Genomic DNA, 24,474 nt, shown 5'->3' with positions numbered 1-24,474 from the left:
TGTGGGGCTATGGAATCAAAACACTGCATTTTTCTCTCTCATGCTTTCTGTTCAGTTAAATATAGGCTCAGTAACCAGTTTGGCATACAATGAACAAATAGTTATTTATGGCTTCCATGTAGTCACACATACCGTATTTTCTTGAATGTAATGCAAACTTTTTTGGCCAAATTACATTACAAAAATTAGGGTGTGCATTAGATTTTATGGCGCATTTATATTCGCCAGCAAATACTTTTTTGGTTTCAACCTTTTGAAAATAAAGGTGTGCATTAGATTCAATAGCACATTAGATTTGCGTAAATATGGTATGTGTCTGCATCTGTGTAAAGCAAGCTTTGAAACATCCTAGAACTCTAAATAGGAAGCCGGTGCTCAGGCACATTGCTTAAGTCTAAGAATCTGCATGCCTTATGGTCTGTTGTGAACTCCTCCTTCTTTAGTTTTCAACTAATGTGTTTTGCAGCAACTAGATGAACATTCTCCCTGTCTCTCTCACTGCTTTAGCCTTTCTTATGTAGGTCAATGTGAGTGTGATCTCTTTGTGGACGCTGTTCCTTATTCCTTTTTGTTGTATTCCTCTTCACACCTGCATGTTTATGGCGCAGCAGGTTTCTTTTGTAACATTTTTATATTCACATCATGATGAAGAGCTTATACTAAGAAGATTAATCTTTTGATACTATGTCCTAATTTTACTGTGTATGGTTAAACACTGTAGTTAAAATGTTTAATACATATGGTGTTGAAATGTAGGAGGGAGAGCAGAGGGAACTCTGAAGAGAACAAAGGGAATGCTATTTCCTGAAAGGTGTGATATGATTGCAAAAATTGCTCTTCATAATATTTTTCATAAATAAATAGGTTATTCCCATCTCATCATCCCTATTTTCCCCACAGTTTTACCCGTCTCAGAAGCCTGAAAGAGGTGGAAGGTGGGATTGTGATCAGGATTTAACTTAATGTGTTGCAACCCTTGGCTTTCTTGCTGCTACAGAACATCATGACTAGTATTCTGAAATGTATAGTTAAAAACCTCAAAACCACCTTTCCCCAGGAATGTTTTGGTTTGAAATTGGCACGTATACTTCCCCAGTGCCTTTGTCCCACTACTTCTGTTATCTTTCCTCTTCTCTGTCGAAATTCATGTTGTAGAGTCTTCTGTACAGGGGCCTGAGTCTGACCTTTTGCTTATGTTATTCTGTAAAGGCCAATTGATGATGCTGTATAGTCATGTAGCCTGAGCTTCCGTAGGCTTCAGTGTGTCATGGCAGATATATGAGCATCTGATGATTCAGCCTGTTGCCTACAAAAGCTCATGCCACTGCAAACCAATTAGCTTTTCAGGAGTCATGTTACTTTTTTGCCCCTTGAGTGCTGCTCAAATTAATTTTCTGTGCTCTAAAAAGTCAGTCATTTTCTTCTCTCTGTCCCCCCTCCCCCATAAGACGCACAGTCTGGTATTATTAGCAGTCTAATAGTCACATTTATGTTGTAGAACTCTTTAACTTTTAAAGAAACTGCCCTGTTTAGACTTGTTAGAATGACCTCTTTCAAAAATGAGGCAGTGAAAGGTGCTGTCAGAACTGGCTGTTATCTTTACCGCCTGTAACTCATTAGCTCATACAGATGGAGATAACTGGCCAAAGAGCTCAGCACAGCAAGCCTTTTCAGCAACAAAGAAAATAAAAGCATTCCTGTGTAACAGGCTTCAGCACTTATCTGTTTTCTGGTACTATTTGTGCTGAACCAAAGCAGCTGCTTCCCCGAGTTAAGAGAGAACAAGCTCAACATGGCATGAAATTACTGCACTGCCATTCACATTCATTAGGTTATATTGCTCCAGCTACAAGCATGGTTGGTCTTAGAATGAATAATTAAAAGAAATGTTGCTTTGTGATTTTGTGTTAACTTTACAATATTAACAAACTACAGCCCTATATTTGGGGACCAGGTTTTGTGTCTGTACAAAATTTAAAAGAAGAGTGATTTTGTGCTTGTTTGTTTTAAAGAAATAACTTCATTTATGTAAGATAACCCCAACATTAAAGCATTTTGGGGGAAAGTGTGTTAAGTTACTGTTTAAACATGGAACTGCTATTTAGAAAGTACAGACACTAATTCTCACATGTTGAAATTATCCCAGTTTAAGTAGTCAGATGTCTTCTTTCCTCAGTACATAACTATTTTTGTAGAGCTTGGAGTTTTTCATAACTTTGAGTATGGCACTTGCTGCACACAAATTGCTAATCTACATCTGTACGTTGGTGGAGAAGTAATAATAATAATAATAATAATAATAATAATAATAATAATAATAATAATAAATTATTTATACCCCGCCCATCTGGCTGGGTTTCCCCAGCCACTCTGGGCGGCTTCCAAAAGAATATTAAAATACTGTGATACATCAAACATTAAAAGCTTCCCTAAAAAGGGCTGCCTTCAGATGTCTTCTAAAAGTCTGGTAGTTGTTGTTCTCTTTGACATCTGGTGGGAGGGCGTTCCACAGGGAGGGTGCCACTACCGAGAAGGCCCTCTGCCTGGTTCCCTGTAACTTGGCTTCTCGCAGTGAGGGAACCGCCAGAAGGCCCTCGGTGCTGGACCTCAGTGTCCGGGTAGAACGATGGAGGTGGAGACGCTCCTTCAGGTATACTGGACCGAGGCCGTTTAGGGCTTTAAAGGTCAGCACCAACACTTTGAATTGTGCTCGGAAACGTACTGGGAGCCAATGTAGGTCTTTCAAGACCGGTGTTATATGGTCTCGGCGGCCGCTCCCAGTCACCAGTCTGGCTGCTGCATTCTGGATTAGTTGTAGTTTCCGGGTCACCTTCAAAGGTAGCCCCACGTAGAGCGCATTGCAGTTGTCCAAGCGGGAGATAACCAGAGCATGCACCACTCTGGCGAGACAGTCCGCAGGCAGATACGGTCTCAGCCTACGTACCAGATGGAGCTGGTAAACAGCTGCCCTGGACACGGATTTAACCTGTGCCTCCATGGACAGCTGTGAGTCCAAAATGACTCCCAGGCTGCGCACCTGGTCCTTCAGGGGCACAGTTACCCCATTCAGGACCAGGGAATCCTCCACACCTGCCCGCCTCCTGTCCCCCAGAAACAGTACTTCTGTCTTGTCAGGATTCAATCTCAATCTGTTTGCCACCATCCATCCTCCAACCGCCTCCAGACACTCACACAGGACCGTCACTGCCTTCACTGGTTCTGATTTGAAAGAGAGGTAGAAGTATTACAAAAAACTTTTGGGGAAGCTAGCCCTCAAATTTTTGGAGAGAAAAATATTTCAAATGTGTTAAGCATTAGCTTCTAGATACCTGGATGAAAAGGCATGCTTCTGAATCAGTTTTCATATGCAAATATATTCACATGCAGATTTGGTTATCAAGGGGGAACCTGAGTATAAAATGTGGCACTTGTTGACATTTGTGTGTATGTCATCTTTGGTACACATATGAGCAAACTGCTGTTTTTCTCAATATTTATAAAGCGCATGCTTTGCTGGCAGGAAATCCCAGGTTCTGCCTCTCCAGACTCTTACCCATGGGTAGGCAAACTAAGGCACGGAGGCCGTATCTGGCCCAATCGCCTTCTCAATCCGGCCCGCGGACGGTCCGGGAATCAAGAGTGTTTTTACATGAGTAGAATGTGTGCTTTTAATTAAAATGCATCTCTGGGTTGTTTGTGGGGCATAGGAATTTGTTCAAAATATAGTCCAGCCCCCCACAAGGTCTGAGGGACAGTGGAGCAGACTCCTGCTGAAAAAGTTTGCTGACCCCTGCTCTTACCAGAAACCCTGGAGAACTGCTGCCAATCACTGTGGACAGTACCCAGGCTTAGGGGTGTGGGTTTTCTGGGAAATTTTCCTGTGCAAATTAAGGTAGTCATTTTGGAAAATTTTCAGCCTTTGTTGGAAAATTTTCTGATGCCCTAGAGCAGGTTTTACCAAAAACTGGGGTCTCAAGCTATATTTGGCCTACAATTCCCACTGGTCCTCCTAGGTAGAGATGATGTGAGTTATAGTCCAAAAACAGCTGAAGGCCCAAGTTTGGGAAACCTGCCCTAGAGAGTGGTGTAATTTAGGATCTTGTCTAACACTGTATTTGAAGTTGATGTTGTTCATTGTTAATAATGAACTTACAAAATAGATATTTTTTTTTCCTGCAGAAAAGTATCACACTGGACTGAGCTAGATAGACTTGGTGTAAAGCAGCTTCCTCTGTTCTAGCATAGTTAGCCTGAATTAGGAGTTGGGTGGCTTTCTTGTCTTGGGCCATTTCATATAGTTCTTGGAAGCAGCAAGCCATATATTAGTGTCTATCCTCTTCCTGAAATATTTTGTAATCATTGCAGATAGGTAGGATTTTACTATGTTTTGCATGGGGGGACATTAGCTGCCATGAAGTATCAAGGAAGACAAGGGATTCAGTGTCTTCCCCTGGCCCTCCCTCACAATGTAGACCAGAAACTGCATGTAGAACACCCCACCAGAAGATATGCACTATGGTCTAATTTGATGCCAAGGGAGCAACTTTTTTCAATAGTTCCATACAAAATTAATCTTGTTAGCAGGCAATGTTGAAAAGCAATGTACTGTGGCAATTTAATATTGAAAAGTCTTGTAATGGGAAAGGTGTCCTAGAACTAATAGAGTAATTAAAGAGAAGAAAATGTAAGTAATCAGATACTGCCATTTATTGACCAGACATTAAATAGTAGTGTACAGTTGAGGTGAATAGTTTTACTGATGAAAGACATGAGGACTTGAATGCATAGTAATCTCATTGCTGAATAACATGCAGAGTTGCCTGAAGCGTGGATTGAATTCACTTTGTATACAGAATAAAATGCAGCGAGACTTGTTTAAGAATTCTACATGCCTCTCTTGATTTTCTGCTTTGAGCATCCAGATTCATCTTGATTTTTTTTTTAGCATAGGTATTCTTGGGGTGGAATGAAAGAACTTGTTTGTTTAAAGTCAGATTATATGCTTAATCTTCTTCTCCTCTTCTTCTTCAGGTCAGTAACAGATCCGCGAGATGGAAAGAGAGTTGCACTCAAAAAGATGCCCAACGTCTTCCAAAATCTGGTCTCTTGCAAAAGGGTCTTCCGTGAATTGAAGATGTTGTGTTTTTTTAAGCATGACAATGTAAGTGGCCTGCAGCTTGCTTTGCATGAACTTCAATACAAAATTCAAATACCAGTGAGGCACAGCGGCAGAGGAAGCAGCTCAGGTGCCTGGGTGGACTGTTTGGGCACTGTGGAGCTTGTGTGCGCCCAAGCCACTGCATCTCTCCCAGGAGAGACACGTGGCTCAGGCGTGCTGCAGGCCCCGCGGTGAGTGTCACCCGGCATTTTGTCACCCCCCTCAGTGGTGACACCCGGGGCGACCCGCACCCACCGCACCCTCCTTCCTCTGCCCCAGTGAGGCAGGTTTTTTTTAGGGACTATGGTCACGCCTTCGCTATCAGGCTAAAAGCAGTTGAATTAGACTTGACTGGCTTCCTCATTTATGGCAAGTAGCAAATGCCCCCAGCGAAGTGTGCAAATGGCATATTACACCCAGTCTCTTCTCTCCCACCTTTAGGAGAGGAGTAAAGCCAATATTAGTGTCTCGGTAATGACTCTGAAATCATTAATTTAAGCTTTTTCTGAGCAAGGTGCCTAATTATGTTACCAGTGGAGATATTTTTTGTTAACTTTCTAACCAGTAGGGACTGTGTGTACAACTTTTTACCTTCTTGTTTATTTGTTAAATGCAAAATCAAGCATGAACAAAGTCACTACAGAAAACAGGTTAGATACATTAAATCAAGAGACAAAAAGGGGGACCAGAGACTTCAGCAATACATTCCAGACTTTTGGTGTAATAGAAATCATAGGAACCTATAGAAATAAAAACACCATTAACATGGAGATGCCTTATTTTGGGGGTGGGGAGGGGCGAGCTGCATTTCCTGCAAACCTTAGCTTGTAAAGCTCTGCACATATTCCAATTTTATTGTATCATCAACCACCACTTATAGGCAGGGATGGGAGGAGATTGGTATAGTGTGATTGTTTACATTAATAATGCAGAGCATAACCAAACAGAAGTTTTCTCTCCTACAAGCTTTCACAAAATGCACTACCCATTAGTGAAAAGCAGCCTCTTATATCTGTGCAATTGCCATGGAGAACTTGTACGCTTCATTTGTGTCGAGTGAGATTGCCAGATGTAAGAGCTGGTGCAGATGCAGTTCTGGTGCTCTGTGAATCACAGTTGACACATGTGGAGCCACTCCTTGGCAACATGCACCCTCAACACACACTAGCTGAGATCAAGAGCTTGCTGTCACCACATCAATCATGACCGAGACTGACTAGGATTACCACCTAAACGGAAAACATTTTTTTTGTTGACAAACTGGTTAATCATGGTGGAGAAGAAATAGGGAGTGAAGGTCTGGCAGGCCATTATTCCTTACTCCAAGGGCTTTGCAAACCTTCAGCATTCTTCCCGAAATCTCCTAGCTTTGTGATATTTTAATCTGTGCAAAGAATGCTTGCATTCAGTCATTCCCAAAAGTAGGCATCACCACATTAGCCTTTTCAAATGGAGGGAGCATAACCAGAAATAATCTGGTAACCCCAAACGGTATTCAAATGCCTTACTGTAAGGACCAACAAAACTCAGTATTCAGTTCAGGTGGAATAGCACTCTCTGGAAAGAGCAGGTTTGTAGTCCAAGCTGCCACTGGAGGCCAAGCTACCACAATGGTGAGGAGCACCTGTGCCCATCTACAGTTTGTTCGCAAGCTGCAGCCATTCCCAGACCAGTATCAGCCATCTATGCTCTGATAACTTTCCATAGAATGCACATAATACAGTGCATTCCATGTGGCACTTCCCACGAAACCAGCTGCTGCAAGATTCTGCTGCCTGCTAGTTAGTGGGTGCAGCCCGACAGGGTCATATCTCTGAAGGCACTGCACTGACAGCTGGTAAGCTACCAGGCCCAACACAAGGGGTTGACGTCAGTCTGTAAAATCCTAGATGGCCTGGGACCTAAATACTTGGCAGGACACCTTCTCTCGTACCCGGTATTCCAAGCCCTAAGATCTGTCTGAAAGTCCCTGCTTGTATCCCGCCAGCTAGTGTGGTGGGCAGGACAGTCATAAAAGATGGGGCATTTTTGGTGGTGGCACCCAATTTAAGGCACTTCCTCCTGATTGAGAGATGACAATCCTCCACATTAGAGGCATTTAGATGACAGGTCAAAATATTTATCCAGGTCTTTGAAACCTGATGATTTTGCTGCTGATTGGAGTTGTAATGGATTTATGGTTTTATTATATATTATATATTTTTCATTACCATGTACATTGCTTGTTGTTGTTGTTCTTGTTTATACCCTTTTTTCCTCTGATGGGACTCAAGGCAGCTTACAGATAAAAACAGATAAAACCAACAATTGCTAAAAACATAGAAAAACCAATCATAAAAAATCAAACATTACTAGAATTAAAACTATATACATATATATAATATGTTAAAACATACAAATAATTACAATAAAACCAGCATGGTGTTTATTAAAAGCAGGCAGTTCCCAGAATCCTGTTGGGAACAAGATCTTTACCTGCCAGCAGAAGGACCAGGAGGGAGCCCGTCTAGTTTTTCTAGGCAGGGAGAATTTTGGAGGAGACTCCAAGAAGGCCCTTTCCCGTGTCCCCATGAAGCTACAGTGGTGCCCCGCAAGACGAATGCCTCGCAAGACGAAAAACTCGCTAGACGAAAGGGTTTTGCGGTTTTTGAGCTGCTTCGCAAGACGAATTTCCCTATGGGCTTGCTTTGCAAGACGAAAACCTCTTGCAAGTTTGTTTCCTTTTTCTTAACACCGTTAATACAGTTGCGACTTGACTTCGAGGAGCAACTCATAGAACGCGGTGTGATAGCCTTTTTTGAGGTTTTTGGTGATTTTTGAAGCTTTTCCAAAACTTTTCCGACACCGTGCTTCGCAAGACGAAAAATTCGCTAGACGAAAAAACTCGCGGAACGAATTAATTTCGTCTTGCGAGGCACCACTGTACCTTGTTCTCATTTGGAGGAAAGGTGGGATATGAAAACTCTGAAATAAAATGAAGTAAATTTGTTGCAAAGAGGAGGAAGTTAAGTTGCAAATACTTAAGTGTAATAAAGTTGCAGACTTTGGAGAAGACCTTCCCTAAGAAGTTATGAGCAAAGATATTGTGCATATAGTCTGTGGGTTCAGAAAATCTGAATAAAGCTGACATAAAGGATTATGACATACATAGCAGTACAAGGACCATCATTTTCTGGAAACGTCAGTTCTGCAATTTTTTCTTTGATCAGACATCAGTAGTGCCCTTTTTCTTTGTGAAGACCTCTCAACTTTGCATTTCTCCCGTCAAATAAAGGTGGAGGCAGCGTAGTTGTGAGTTGAAAAGAAAGCCTTGTCTTTGATTTCACAGTTGCTTCTCTAAAGTGAGGATTTCTGGTGTATTTCACATAACCAAATCAGCTTCCCCCTTGTTTTGTAGGTGCTCTCTGCTCTCGACATACTCCAGCCACCACACATTGACTACTTTGAAGAAATGTATCCTAAACACTAAATAAACAGTCTTAAATGAGGTAGGTGTTGATTTGACTCCAGCCTATAAAAATGCCTGCTGCTTTTGAATTTCTTAATCTTTGAGCTTTCTGGCCTCTGGAAAGGTGGTAGGTAAGCCAGCTGTCATAGCCCATATGGCAAGTGGTTGCTGATCAGAGGGGGAGTTAGGGAAGCGGGTGTGAGTGTAAGTATTTGTGGTCATCTTTAGATAACATGAATGAATAAATTCTAGTCCCATCGGTAAGGGTTTAAAGTGCACCACTCCCCCCTTATCTAAAATGTATAGGAGAGTTCCCCCAAAACGGCTGCAGATAAATGATTTTGTAATGCATTGTTGCTGACATAATAGTTTTGAAACATGTGACTGTGCCTTGAAGCACATGCAGAGTGGAGTTAGTTACATCATCATTGGTTTTAAAGTGTTACGGTCAAAGGGTAGATTCCTTTTTCTTTACCCTTTTAATGCTTGCTTATGACCAAAGAGTATTCTGATTTTCAATACTGTATGGAATAAAGGGGTGGTATTTAGTTCATATTGTATAACAGAACATAAGTCTGTAGTTACCTGGCTTTGCAGTCTATGATACGTTACTTGGGCAGTGACCCAGTACTGTTGGTACTCTGGCTATATTTTAGATGTTTTCGGCAGCAGGTTATCATAAGCAGGTTCATAAGATGCTTCTGGTTAAGATCATTGCCAAGAATTGGCTTTTGTTCACTGCTGACCTTTAAAGGCTCAACTACGTATGGCACAAGAAGTCAGTGATCAGGATCTCTTGCTGTCTTCTAAAAACTCAATAGCAGCTGAAGATAAACCGTTTATCCTTCCACCTTTGGTGGTGTTGGGGTGTGTGTGTGGTTAAGCAACAAAATTGCTTGGTGGCATCACTTTTGATGCCAAGATACTGATCAGATTCATATTCTGTCACTCACACATGCTTACATGCTAACACAGCTGTCACCTACCCCTGCTAATCAGTGTGGGTTTTTAACCTACAGGAGATTCTTGATTAGGTCTCGTTTAGTAATCACATTTAGTTTGGCGCTAAGCCTTATATATGATGTTTTAGGTTCAAAATGGTACAATAAAAACAGGCTTGTGGATCTTCCAGTGTAGAGGGGCTAAATGCTCAGACTTGATCCTCAGCTCCTCAAATTAAAATCTCCCAGGTGTCTAAGAACTTGGCCTTATAACAGATAATGTATATGGGCCGAGAGGACATGTAATTAACAAATTATGATCCTTGCTTCTTGTTGGCTTCAATAACTTTTTCTGTATTTGCATTTGTGGATATGCTGTGCATGTAGAAATGATAGATTTCTAAGGACCTCACCCCCTGTTTCTTATATACTTGCATTGTTCAGAAAGTGAATTTGCTAATATTCCTTTTGTCAGTTCAAAGAGGATGAAGATGGTATCCACCTAGCCAAGGACAGTGATTTAAATAAGAATTGTTTTTGTTCCTCTTAGGAAGTTTACCAGCTTACAGTGCTAAAGATCTTAATGGCAACAGTCTGCCTAGACTCATCCGGCTAATCTATTACTATATTTAGAGTTAACTTAAAACATTAGAGCAGATGAAAAGATAATTGCTGCAAAACGTTTGGAAAAGGCTTTGCCAGGTCTTATTTGGGTGAGTAAAAGACACAAAGTAGACAGACAGAGCAGTGTTGGATATAATTTGTGCTCTCCCCCCCCCCCCAAGCATTCATTTCTGGGTAGATTTTACAAATCTTTGAACTGTTAAGAATGCCAGGTTGATGACAAAGTGCCAAATAGTTTGGAGGGTTTAATGGTGGCTTGAGACTGTACGAATAATCAATAACCGTATTTTTCCATGTTTAAGACAATATTTTTTCCTTAGAAATAATAGGCAAAAATTGTGGGTCTTCTTATACATGGATAGCAGAGGGGAAACGGGTGATTGGTGGCAACAGGCAGCAGAAGATTGGCAGCAGTGATTGGGCGTGTGATTGGTTGCTGCTGCAAGGCCTGCCGACGATTTGCTGCGGCAGTTGGGCAATTGATTTACGGCAGTGGCGAGGCATGCGTGCAATCGCCTGTGGATTTGTCAAGTGGGCAGGTGGGCAATGCGTGTATTTGCAGCTGGTCGGCATGCTGTAGAGCGATTGACTCCCCCCCCCCAAAAGAAGCTCAACAACTTTGGTCAATTCCCCCCCCCCATTTTTTTTTTGTTGCAGTCCCAAAAAAATAGGGGTCGTCTTATACATGGGAGCACCTTATACACAGAAAAATATGGTACCACAAGTGAATCCTGCACACAATACAAGTGCCACAGCTCCAATTCTGACCAGACTTGTTGACATTCACACGCTTCTAAAGCCAATACCTCTTCAGAGCAAGGGTTTTTCCCTTACTAGAGTAATAAAGGAGAGCTCAGAAATGGCTTGGGTGATTTACAGTGGTGCCTCGCAAGACGAAATTAATTCGTTCCGCGAATTTTTTCGTCTAGCGAATTTTTCGTCTTGCGAAGCACGGTTTCCCATAGGAATGCATTGAAAATCAATTAATGCGTTCCTATGGTCAAAAAAAGTCCAAACAAAGCAAAATTTGGTACAAGAGTTTATTAAGTGCTCTTTAAAGTCACACATACTGTAAAGAGCATTTCAAAATTCAAACCCAGAATTTTTTTAAAAAAACAGCAGAGAGGCCCAATGGTCACAGAAAATCATAAAAATGCAGGGGGGAAAACTACAAGCTTCCAGATTCTTGCAAACCCCTCCCCAACTGTTCCCCCAGCCACCCAGCACACAGAAATTCAAATCCAGATTTTTTTTTAAAAAAAACAAACAGCAGAGTGGCCCAATGGTCACAGAAAATCATAAAAATGCAGAAAAAAACACACAAGCTTCCAGATTCTTGCAAACCCCATCTCAACACCAAGTCCTTGAATTCCAAACATCCCAACACAAAATCCAACCCCCCCAAAAAAAAGTTTTAAAAGCTTAACTTACCAAATGGCTGCAAAAGAAGTTTTGGGAAAGCTTCAAAAATCACCAAAGTCTTTAAAAACCTCAAAAAAGGCTACTATGTACACTGCGTTCTATGAGTTGCTCCTCAAAGTCAAGTCACAACTGTATTAACGGTGTTAAGAAAAAGGAAACAAACTTGCAAGACGTTTTCGTCTTGCGAAGCAAGCCCATAGGGAAATTCGTCTTGCGAAGCAGCTCAAAAACGGAAAACCCTTTCGTCTAGCGAGTTTTCCGTCTTGCGAGGCATTTGTCTTGCGGGGCACCACTGTATAGCTGATAGTAATTTACTAGTTTTATCTTTACTGGTTCTGTCATCTTTTATCTCTTACTCTTAAGACTTAACACTGGCAAAGGCATGGGTGGGGAAGCAAACCTCATTGCTCAAATTGCTTCTTAAAATACAGAATAATAACACACATGTTGCTTGTATAAGCCCTTCTTGGAAGGAGATGAAAAGCTTGTATAAGATGACAACTGTGGCAGTAAACAAGATAGCGAAGAAACATCCAGACGTTCCTGAATATTGGAACTGTTCACATCACTATTGAGAGTATGCAGTGCAAGGCTTCTCGGCCTTTTGGCTAAGATCAAGTGTGAAGAAGACAGGCGGGCTGCGTTAAATGGCCAGAAGGTTGAATGGGGCTGATCAAATGATTTGCTGAAGGTCAAACTTATACTACAAAGCAGGCTCTTGTGAAACTTTTCTTTTCATTTAGACCTAAAATTTACTACTGAGGCATACCGATTGTAGTGGTGGAAAGCCATAACTCTTTTAATATTTCCTTGAAAACTAATTGCTAAATCCCTCTAAGTGGGAGTGGGTAACCCTTATAAAGGACTAAAAATATATTCAAATTCCTAGGAGCCAAAATCAGATATTTGAATACTTTGGCACCAAAAGAAATAGGAACCAACCCTATAAAAACTGGGTGAAATGGAGATGCAGTGCTGGCGCTTGGAGACTAGGTGTCAGGGATTTTTCCAGCCGTGACCTTATGGTGTACTGAAAGAGAGATAATCTGTGCTTGCGAGCAACATACACTGCATTAGAGAAGAAAGTTGAAAAGGCACAAGTCCTAGATAATATAGGCAAACCCACCCATTGCTACACTTAATGCTTTTGGCACATACAAAAGTTATCCTGTTCCTCAGTGTGATTCAGCATTGCATGCTTGAGGTATCCCTTGTTGGAGAAAGGCAAGGTCTGCTCATTTTGCTGTTGGTTGGCTGCTTTTACCACTAGATAGAGGCAGATGGCTGGGGCCCTACAGAAGGTTAGAAAGGATCGCCTTCCCTGAATCCTCTGTGATCTACCCAGTGCAGCTTTAGATAAGGACCTCTGAGTAGAAAATGCAAACTCTGTTGTACAGCGATATGTTCTTTCCCACAATGGACAGTGGAAAATATTTCTGAAAAGATGGCGTTCTTAGGGGTGTTTTACCCTCCTCCACTATGAATCATTGCTTATAATCACATCCTAGCTTGACTCCCATTTGAGATGTTGGTTTGAGGTGATGGAAGTGTTCTGTTGCACTTAACTCATGATGAAAATCAAAGGTTTTGGGGTGAGTTTCTAATCTATGGGGCCTGGGAGGAGGAAACAAATATGATGAACAACCAGCTTCAACCCAATGGAGCATGATTTGCTTTAGATCAGCCTCCAGCCCAGCCCCCACCCTTTGAGCCTGGGGAAAGATTTGGAATTTTAATAAAATGTCACAGGTCCTATAAAATACCCATTTGATTAATTATATATATGGGAGGCTCCCCCCTCAAGCCTAATTGCAACAAGGGAAGGGGGATTTGGGGGGGTGGGGAGGTCACAGCTGGAAACCCCTTGAAATTGCTCTACTCTGTTGTAATTCAGCTTCAAGAAAGGCTATTGTAGTTGGTAAAAAGGCTTCTTTGAAGCCTAATTATGGTGTGAGAGAGGTGTTTTTAGGTGGGGGTGGAATAGCTGGGGAGGGGAGAGAGTAGCTTCTTCCTTCAGCTGCACTCCCTCTCTCTGAAAATGCCCCATGTGCTGTAATCGGGCAAGCTTAATTCCAGCAGGGAAAGAAGAGGTGGGCAGGATCTGGTGGGTGCCAGGGAAGGTTTCTGGGGCCTATGGCTGGTGACCTATATTGATAAAGCACGGTGTGCATGATGCCTTACAGAGCAACAGAAGACAGATCTCTGACTTAAGGAGCTAAGCCCAAAATTCAGGAAAGGGAGGCCACAGAGGGATCGGGTAGAGATGAGGGTAAACCGACTTTGTTTTAGTAGGGGATGAGCACCAGACATCATGCATTTTACATGCAAAAAGGACCCTTATTAGATCCCTGCAACTGCAGGTAGGGCTGCTCTCTACAACCTTGGAGAGATGCTTCCAGTCATCACCTTTCATTCAATATAAGGCAGCATCCTACAATCCTGTACATCACAGAAAAGATGGGATCTGTCCTCCCTCATAGGATCCAGTTGCTTTTCTACCCCGGCCCTCTCTGTGTGGTTGCAGGTAGGTCTCAGGGCTTTATAAAGTCATCTTGCAGGGGGAACGCAGTCCATGAGCAGCTGCCAGTTGGCCATCTGCACTCTAGGCAAATGTTTGCCTGAGGCAGATGAATAAAATATTGCCTGTATTGTCACGAATGCTTGCCTATAGGGTGTTGTGCAAGAATTCTTTAATATATTTTTTTAGTGTAGGAAAATAGGCAATCAGATGGAAGTAATGCATTTCCCAGAGTCCCTGACATCTTACTTCCTTTTTGTTTTTCACTTCATTGAGCTGGCTTTGTCAACTAGTTTCGGCATGGTAGGAAAAAAGCAGTGTCTATGGTGTAATGAAGCTTGGCTTTCTTTTATTAACCACATGCACTAAGAGCTTGAGCAAGGAAGTTGAGCAATGATATGTTGTAAGCATGTCAGTGTACAAAATTGGAAATGCCAGTTTCCTCAATTTACAAGTTGGGTGGGGAAACCCTTTCAAGTTTTAATTATTTAAATCTTAGTTTGCGTAAGAGATCAAAACCTTAATCTGTTCAGGCATTTCCATCGTATTTAAAAGACGCTTCAAGTGATGTAGCTAAAGTGAAACTATTAGGATTCACTTTTAACAGTTCACATTGAAACACCGCTAGTTCTGTGTTGCTACATGTGTTATCATCAACACAGTCCAATGAGAACAAGAACTGCAATAAAGTGTATATATTAGACAATGTAAGCATTTTCCCTGCTGATTAAACCAACTAGATGGAACTGTAAACTGAAATTAACTCACAACCTGGTACAAAGGAATAGTGCTAGGATCTTACAGCTTAGAAGGTGGTTCTATGTGGGTGTCAGACTCTTGACCAGAGTGAAAGCAGCCTTCATAAATTTAAATAAACAGCCAGATAAGGTCACTAATTCTTTTTTGGTTGTCAAGAGCTTCATGAGGTGGCTGTTCTGATCGTTGGAATGCATAAGGGAGTAGAGGAAATTATTTGCTTTAAAAAGTGAATCTACTTCTATTCCAGCTTTGTCTGTTTGGGCAACTAGACACTCTGAATTCTGGAAGTAATGCCACTGTGTGTGTTTTTTATGCTTTTGTCCCAACTCCATTCCACCCAACTTGCTCAGAGCTGCTGTGGGAGCTTAAAAAGCAGAGGCAGCAAAATGTGATGTATCAAATGTAGCAAAGTGTGGACTCCCAAGCAAAAGGGTCAGTGGCAACCATAGGCCCAGTAGTAAGTTAATGGCCATATGCTAGTGTAATACATCCCTGGGCTTGCAGGTGGCAAAACAGCACAACTCCCCGCACAATAATAAACAAGTTCATTATTTCCTTCATGGTTTGCTTATGTCAGGTCCAACAGGTTTTTGTTGTACTTCAGAAACTTTTGAGAAGCATTTACCCACAGTAGAGAAGACTGATACAGCCCACTGTGGCATTATACTACAAACAAGTCTAGGAGGAACTACCCCCCCCCCCTTTGTAAATCAGTGGCTAATTTTCAGTCAATCCAGAAGTTCACAATAATTTTGGTTGTCCTTTTCCAACTCTACAATTTCCTTTTTCAGCTGCGGCGACCAGAACTGAACACTGTATTCCAGAAATGAGCACATTATTCAAAATGCAATCACACCATAGTTTTGTATAACAGCATTATGACATTGACAGTTTCAATCCTTTCTTAACAATCCTCAACATGGAATTAGCCTTTTTCACAGCTGCCAAACACTGGGTTAACATATGCATTGAGTTATCCACCACAAATCCTAAGATCTCCTTCCTTGGTCAGTCACTGCCAGTTCAGACCCCTTAAGCACATATGCGAAGTAAATGGGGTTTTTTTTTTTTGCCCCACTGTGCATCATTTTACACTTACTTACACTGAATCACATTTTCCATTTTACTACAGCCCAGTCATCCAGTTTGGAGATACCCTTTTGGAACTCCTCACAGTCCCTTTTTATTTTTGTTTATATCCCACCTTCCTTTCACCATGGAACCAAAGGCAGTGTATGTGTTGTTCCCAGGTGGTCACCTCCTTAGTTTCAGCAAGTTGGTGGCCTCAGGTGCCTTCAGGCTATACCCTGGGACTTTCTTAACACTCCAAACAAATTGGTGTCATCAGTGAATTTGGGTACCTCACTTCTCACTCTCAACTCTTAAGTCATATATGTGCACAAGTTAAAAAGCACAGTTTCCAACACTGATCTTTGAGGTTCCCCCGTACTTCTTTCATCCCTCCATTGTGCGTACTGTAAGTCTTCATAATTCTTTCTCCTTAGTGATCATGCTATTTATATGTGTTGGTATTATGATGCATGCTGTTTGCTCTGTTGCTAAAAATACAAAAATAAGAACTGTTTGCCCAGAGATCATAGCAGGACAAAAAAAATAAACAAATGAACATATGTACTGTAGGCAATGCTATCTCTGTTTTATTACCTTTCAAGTCAATCTATACACAGCTTCAGTGTCTCTTCTTAGTGAGTGTGTCTCTTCTAGGTTTTGAAGCTCTGGCATGAATATGATACAATAAAATATTGGCAGGCTTGTCCCTTTTTAGCATCTCCCACGTGATAAAACTTGAAATGAGGCAATTGTAGAGAGCTGCAAATATTCTGTGAGGCACCTGCAAGGGTATGAGTTGAGTGCTTTGTCCTTCTGTCTTTTGTTCTTTCATGCCCCTGCTTTTTGTCAAGCTGAACTCCAGCAGGAAAGATGCTGAGGGCAGATATGCCAGCTGAATGTGTCTCTGGAGCATTGCCTTTTCCCCTTGCCCTCCTCCCAAGTTTCCCTTCTTTCATATAGTTCCCTTCTTTCATATAGTTCAAGAGGTGGTAGGGCAACTGCTGGTTAGTGCTTCTTGTAACACAGTGCCAACGAACCTGCAGGCCTCTAGATACTGTTGGGACTCCAACTTCCATCAGCTCCAGGCAGCACTGGCAGTGGCTAGGGATGATAGGTGTTGTAGTTCAATAACCTCTGGAGAGCCACATGTTCCCCACCCCTGTTGTAACAGCTGGTGTTGATCTATATATCAGTTTCTTTGCTTCAGTTGTTCATCGTTCTTTCCATTCCACTAGAAGAAATTGTAATGGAGAGACAGAAGAAACTGCACCCTTCCCCTACCCTGTAACATACTAAATATGTGTGCCTTCCTTTCCTTGTAATGCAGCTTCAGTTAATGGATTTTTTAATTGTTTAAGTTGTTTTGTTTTCTAATACTAACAATTTTCAATAAGCTTTAAATATGTAAGTGCTTTTGAAAAAAATGTGGTGGTATTGATCCCAAATGGATTCTTTTACCATCATGTTGTTTTTTGGATGTTATCAGTTGCAGTTTCACCCTTTGTCTAAGACTTGGTTTCCCTAACAACAATGAGGTGTTTGAGTCTGAGGTCTTTGTAAGGTGACTTCCAGCTACTTCTTCAAAGGGCTGTCATTGCTTAGCATGTTTGATAGTAATTAGTTCTAGCAGGAACACTTTGATTCACAGAGAGGCATTTCTAATTGACACAGAGCCTGAGTAAACTTAAAAAACAACCACCCTAAAAACTTGATAATGGAATGAAGACACTTGCAAATCAACGTTGAAATATAAACTAGGCCAAGGGCATTCATTTCTGTGGACTGTTGTCTAACCTTAGCCACTTCTGTGTTAACAATTCTTCACATTTTTGTGCAACCTTCAGTAATAAAACTTGCAAGGTGGCTTGCTTCTAGTCTCCTTCCATGCACACAGGTTTGCAGTGTTCTGCTTGGGGCTATAAAGGTGTTAAAGGGCCAGGCCAGGGGGTTTAATTTATATTGGAAGTAAAATGGATGTGGGTTGACAAGTGAGGATGAGGGTGGATTGGTGGGTGACAAATGGTGGTGGAAAGAAAACTAAGGTGGGGGGGGGCATGGCTCATTGGTTTAGCACACAATTTGGATGCAAATGGTCCCTGGTTTTGTGCCCAACATCTCCAGCTAAAGGAACTCTACTTGAGGTGTTGAAGTCCCACTACCAGTTCAAATTAGACATACTGTAGTCAGAAAACATCAAGTTTATTGCTAGATGACAGGAGGGTATCTAGTTGCATTTTACTGTTCTTCTTGGTGGGCTGAGGATCATTACATGTGGCAAACTGCAGGAGGGGCTGCTCTTCTAAGCACATAATGATAGATGGCATAGGGAACAACTTAAAGATGAGAGTCCTAGATAAAATTATTTGAACTGGAGGGAGAGATTGAGAAGTGTGTCACAAGAAGAGAAGCTTTAGGTCAGGCATTATGAAATGCAAGGTTTAAAACTTAATGGCTAGAACTTTGAGATGTTCAGCTTAATGCCATCCCATAATACAGCAAGCATTTGAAGGAGAAATGGGCAAAGCTGTGGCTTGCATGATCTGGCTGTTGGCAGAAGATCTTAGTCAGCCTGTGTGTTTGCACAAGTACAAGGGGTGTTCACCACTGACATGTTCATTAATCACTTGGTCAGGCTTCACAACAGGGCTCTACATCCAGCTTTTAAAAATCTGAGCTGCATATTGCTCATTGTTTGTCTTTACTTTTGAAATGGGGGGAATTGTTTTTGGGTTGTGTATGTGATTTATTATTATTATTTATTTGCAAGAGAATCTGTTTGGCAGCACAATTCCAGTTATATTTCACTCATTCACATTCTATTCCCCATGGTGTTAACCCTAATCGTAATACATTGGTTCTAGCAATTTGTCCTGCACAGTTGGAGAAGCTATTTTTGGATTTTTTCATCTCTTCTCCTGCCCCCACCTCCAGTTAATCCATCTCTGAGCTGGCATTGATGGCACATTCCCCATTACCATAGGCATAGCCAAGCAATACAAAGAGCTTCTGGGCAGGATTCCAGCTGGCTACAGATCCCTGCTCCCTAATATTTGAGCTTTTGATGTACACTCTGGTTCTGTGATACGCTTAAACTTGTAGCCAACTGTCAGGGTGGCCTGCTACCCATTTAGAAAGCGTGGCGCTTTCAGTTTGTCACTGTTGTCACTTGTTTACGTGATTAGGACTACCTGAAGATGTATGTGGTGGTTTTTTGTTTTGTTTTTTTAGCAATGAGTACTTCTGCTTGTGCCTGATGGAAGCCAAGAGCTCCCAACATCACCTATTGATGGTCCCAGTGCATTTATCAAAGGCCCAAAGGGGAACTAAGCTCTTGTGATAAAGTGAATCCCTTTATTTTATTCCTTTTTCTGTCCATCTGTGTGGAAAGAGGAAGCTTTATTGAGGGCTCTATGGTGCTATCATAAAATAGCCTTTCCTGACAAGGCTTTTATTTCCGTAGAGAGAGATACTAAAAAACCATCCTCTTGCAAGATGGATGGGCTGATACTATTATTATTGTTGAGAAAAGATGCTAGCATATTAGTGTGTGTGTGTGTGTGTGTGTGTGTGTGTGTGCTCATGCACGCACACAAATAATAAAGGGATTGTGTTCTACTGAGTCGGTAAAAATCAATGATCTTTTAAAAAATAAATTTATTTATTCTTTACAAAACATTACTTTGATCTTCAGATATTTGGATGTAATAAAAGCATATACAAACTGAAGCCATGATTTTCTGTCAAACCAGTTTTTCTTTGTAAAAGAATCAACCAGGAACAGAAATATGCAATTCTTGTCGTTAAACACTATAATATAAAATACTATTTATAATTGTATCCTGACAATTTAGACTTTCAGCTAGATACTATCTATGTCATGTAGAAACACTGTACTAACTTGCATCTATTGGCCTTTGCTCCTGGAAAGTTTTAGGGACCTTAGTCTTCAAGTAAATGAACTTGCTCAGTCCCCTTGCATGAGTATGTACAGAGAACTACAGTTACAAAGTGTCATAGAGAGTCCGTTAACAAACATAGAGACAGCCAAACAGAAATCCTTAATCTCACAATCCCACAAGCAGATATAAATTCTGTAGTGTAAAAGGCACGTGGGCTACTTGATTAGAATTTTTAGATTATGCCCCAGGTAGTGCAGCCACATTCCATTTCAAAAGTCCATTTTAATTTTTATAGTGCTCAATTGGTATGTGCGGTTGTACATGGATTAGAAAGTTGGAAGCTTAATTTATCTACCCTCTTTCTTAATTATTGAAATGGCTCTACCCTGATTAATGATTGCCTCCTTGAAAAATATTGTATGAAGGGACCTAGGGTGATACAATCGTTCTGCCGGTGGTGGTTTTCACTCACAGTGTCTTGAGCATTGGATATTGCTTCAGGCCTGTGTGTTATTCCAGCTACGTGATGTTTCACATCTAGAAGCACAGGATGTCTAACCGCAGAATTACTTGGTACAGTGGTACTGAAGTGGTATGGCTCTTCCTGTGGCCATGCCATTTGAGAGTGGTTAAAAATTGCCTGAACTGCGTGAGTGCTGGGCTTTACACAAAGTGCACATTTCATCAGCAGTATGTATGGCTCAGTAGCCCGGCAGTAACGATATCATCAGGCTAAACCACAATCAACCCCTGAGCCTTCTACTTACTAAGCACAGGAGTCAGATCTGTACCGAAGCTCTTCGTATTAATACAAGTTGTTTCGGGTGGCTTTCCTGTAATTTCTGTAATGTTTGAAGACGTAAATCTGGAGCATGGGGGAAATTTAGTGGGCTGAACTGCTATACAAGCTGAAGTGGGTCAACAGGAGTCAGATCCCATGTATAATTTTTGTACGCGTGGATCTTCTTAAGCAGTGTCAAAAATGTGACAAAACAAATGTGCTGGCTAGATTGCTTCTACATTACCAAATAGAAACACTTCCCCATACCAAGCTGAAAACAAATGCAACATGAGAATCAGTCCCAAGAGCCACACAATGCTGATTTTTACTGTTGTACTAAAGAGAACTGACAGGAACTGTTCGTCTTCGTGGTCTGCAGTCTGATACATGATGACTATATTAGAAAAAAAAAGTTTTCCTCATGAACTTTTTCTGTTATATTTCACATATATACAAAATTTATGATCCATAAAATTAAACTTTTAAGAACACGGTAGAGATGTATTTTCTACTCAAAGCTGAAATTTGAGATGCATGAAGTGGGTGCCATTGCACTCTGTAAGGCAAGTAATATTCTTCAGGGTTTTGCATAGTCCACTCTTTTGCAGGGTGCATTGGGTCTTTCTGGGTAGTTGGCTGCTGGAATGAGAATTGCCCCATCCAAAGAAAGATGGAGCAGTTTTCCTTAGGCGGAATCTGCCACAATATGTCAGAAGGCTGCAAGCAACAGTTGGATATGGCAGGAGAGCTGATTTAGGATTTCTAAAGGCTAGTCTGACACTGCTATGAATCTGGTGCAGGCAGTGTGCTTGTGTCTACACCCCTGTGATAAAACGCCACATTTTGCAAAAAGGGAACCTGCTTAGGGAAGAATTTCTTTGAGCTTTGCGGATCTCAGGGAAGGGGACTGCAAACAATACTGTTGTGATGTGTTAGGCTTGTACATTAGGGTTGCTTGTCAGTATGGCATAGTCTGTTAGCTTCAACAAGTCTCTCAGCCAGCACAAATTAAGGCCCTTCTCCTGTCCTCTGCTTTGTGCCTTTGATAATTGTTTTGAAGCAAATTGGTGTGTTTCGTACTTCTAATTTTATGCAGCTCCTTCACTAATTATTACTGTCAGCAGCATTTTCCATCCAGGAGTGCTGTTCTGTTTGGGGGTATAAAAACTAGAGCAACCTCGCAAGTCCTCTGGCCATGATATTTATGGCTCAACATTAAATTTAGAAAGACAGACATGCACTGAAACTTGCTTCCATTAAATGCCCTGACTTTAGCTTTATGGAGTCCCCCCCCCCAAAGCCTTACTAACAATTATAAGCACTGGAGAAGGCAAATGACATTGACCTATCCAGACACCAGCTGCTTAAGACTTTGCTGTACTTGTGAAACCGGAAAATCAAGCGAGGCCTGCTTTTGCTCTTGCTTAGAGGCCCTTGTTAAATTATCCAGAGACAATTATGAGATAGTTATTGTTGAAGCTAATAGCACCTCTGAGCCCTTATCAAAAGCTGTTTTTTGGAGGGGTTGTTTTTGTTTTAATGCACAGCAGACCTGGAGCTGTGCAGGTGCCATTCCAGGCCCTCGTTTAATTTAAGCTGCTTTAGTTGGCATGGCAACTAGTTGAGACATCTGGGAGACATTAATGCTCAGGATTGAGGTTGAGGAGGATTTAGGTGGGAGAACCAAACAAGGATGTCATACCATAATAAAGCACAGAGTATTGTAACTGGTTTTCTAGAATTGTGCGTGTATTGGCAGGCAGGGGGGACGGGGCTGGGTGGGGAAAATCTGTATGGAAAGAGGAAAAATGCAATGGATGCTAATATGGGTGGGGATTTTACAATAGGATCAAGTTTCCTGAGCAGATTCTGTAAGCCCTTCTTAAATTTCTCCATAAGACCAGGCTTTGCGAAGATGGTTAAGAACATAAGAAGAGCCCTGCTAGATCAGACCAAAGGCTCCTGTTCCCCACAGTCGCCAACTTATAAGAAACCCACAAGCAGGAAAGAAATAAGGCAGTAGCTCTCTCCTACGGTGGTTTCCCAGCAATTGGTGTGCAGGGGCATGCTGCTTCCCATTCTGCAGATAGCATGCAGTCGTCAAAACTAGCAGCCATCATTGGCAGAAGTAACAGCTGAGTAATATTTTTATTACGGCCATTGGAAATGTCCAGAGTAGTGAGCAAGGAACAAAAAAGAGGGATATAGAAAACCTACTTTCCTGGGCATGATGAAATGAATCATAGTCCTGCGGTTTGTGAGTTGGAAACCGGGGACGGGGGGGGGGGGGAGCAGCTTTGCAAGCTTAATTTGATGGGACAGTGCTGCAGGCAAAACGGGATTTCCATTTGCAGCAAAAGCCACGTGGGTGGTATATGTGGATGCAGTCACTGCTGTCCCTTTGAAAATATAAAAGCCAACATGTAGTGGGATCTGTCATTTGGGCACTAATTGGACTACATGTAAAGAAGCGACACTTTACACAAAACTCCTAAAACAAGCATAGACAACTTGGCTCACTTCAAGGGTTGCATAAAATAGCGTGGGTGTGGTATGTCAGGTAACATGCCGGGCTTCTTCATCTAGAAAACTCTATGAGACTGTCATGTACCCTAAATTTCATTTGTGGAGGTTCGCTCTGCTTTTTCTGAAGTGTGCAGTACAATGACAAAAGAAGTGCTTCTTTTTTATGTTGCATATCTATATATCTATAGATAGATATCCTGAATCATCCTGAATGCATGGTCCCAGGGCAGCTACAGAAAAGTAGTAAGAGACAATAAAAGTACAATGATTAAAAATAGAAAATAAGTAAAAGCATACAGATGCAGCCAACTAAAATAGCAACAATCCATTCAAATAAAAACTTTGATTTTATATATATGCTAACACAAGCTGTTCTTAAAAGCCTGGGAAAACAAACGTTTTTTGCCTAGCATTCAGAAATGATTGGTAGCCAAGGTGCTTCCTGGGGAGAGCATTCTAAAGATGAGGAGATGTTGCTGATAAGGCTCTCTCTGGTCATGACCTGTAACATTTCAGATGGTGGGGGACCCTGAAGGAAGATGGTGATCTCAGTGGGCTGGCAGATTGATAGTCGAGCAGGTATTTGGGTTCTAAGCCACATCGTTTTAAGCCACAAAGGTTAAGACCTTTTAAACCTAGAACAGATTTCTTCCACCTTGCTTCCCTCCCCAGAACTCTTCTAGTTCTGTCACTGCAGGCATAACCTGTTACCTGAAAACCCTGACGCACTGGTTTTGCTGCAGGCTGTGTGTCCTCCCAGACTCTTGTCAACAGCCAAACTTGTGGATCAGAGAATTCGCCTGACAATTACATTGGTATGGGAGGTGAAACTGGGATACCATCTTGCTCTTTTTTGTAGTTACATCTAAGCACTTTATTGCTGACAGTGGGGAAAATCAGACCGCTTAAGCAGGTATGACTCAGGCAAACAGGCAGCAGCTATCGGCTGTTCTCAGGTGCTTTTTTCAGCTGTGTTCCCACCCTGATGATGCATGAGAGATGCAGGCGGGCTCCCTGATAACAATTTTGATTTAGTACGTTGGTTTTTTGCCATCCCTCTGTAAATGTCTGTGGTGCTTCCAATGCTCATTTGCATCTCCACCTTTAAATGTCAGCAGGAAGGGGGTGCTGATTTTTGTCATGCTGAACTACTGCTGTATATCGCCAGCAAGCAGTTGCGTTTTCTGCAACTGTGCCAGTCTATTAAATGGTTCCTTTTATCTTGCTTTCTCTATGTGAGCCTGCCAATTTGAAAGAAACAAAACTGGAACTTTAAAGATGTGCACCCAGATTGTATTGTTTGCCTAGTTTCAGGGTGCCTCTTCAC

At 41.6% G+C, this 24,474-nt stretch overlaps 1 protein-coding gene across 2 annotated transcripts in view; it reads left to right on the top strand.

The window, feature by feature from the left end:
- The window catches only part of NLK (nemo like kinase), a 93,121-nt gene that overhangs the window by 47,199 nt on the left and 21,448 nt on the right, over window positions 1–24,474 (top strand). For both annotated transcript variants that reach the window (XM_081173043.1, XM_081173044.1), the window contains exons 2-3: window positions 5,032–5,161; window positions 8,556–8,611. In XM_081173043.1, the coding sequence (XP_081029169.1) occupies window positions 5,032–5,161; window positions 8,556–8,611 (186 nt within the window). The remainder of the gene's footprint in view (window positions 1–5,031; window positions 5,162–8,555; window positions 8,612–24,474) is intronic.

The sequence above is a fragment of the Podarcis bocagei genome, assembly GCF_964188305.1.
Source record: "Podarcis bocagei genome assembly, chromosome: 15".
Classification (NCBI taxonomy): domain Eukaryota; kingdom Metazoa; phylum Chordata; class Lepidosauria; order Squamata; family Lacertidae; genus Podarcis; species Podarcis bocagei.
This window is presented reverse-complemented; position numbering and strand designations above follow the sequence as displayed.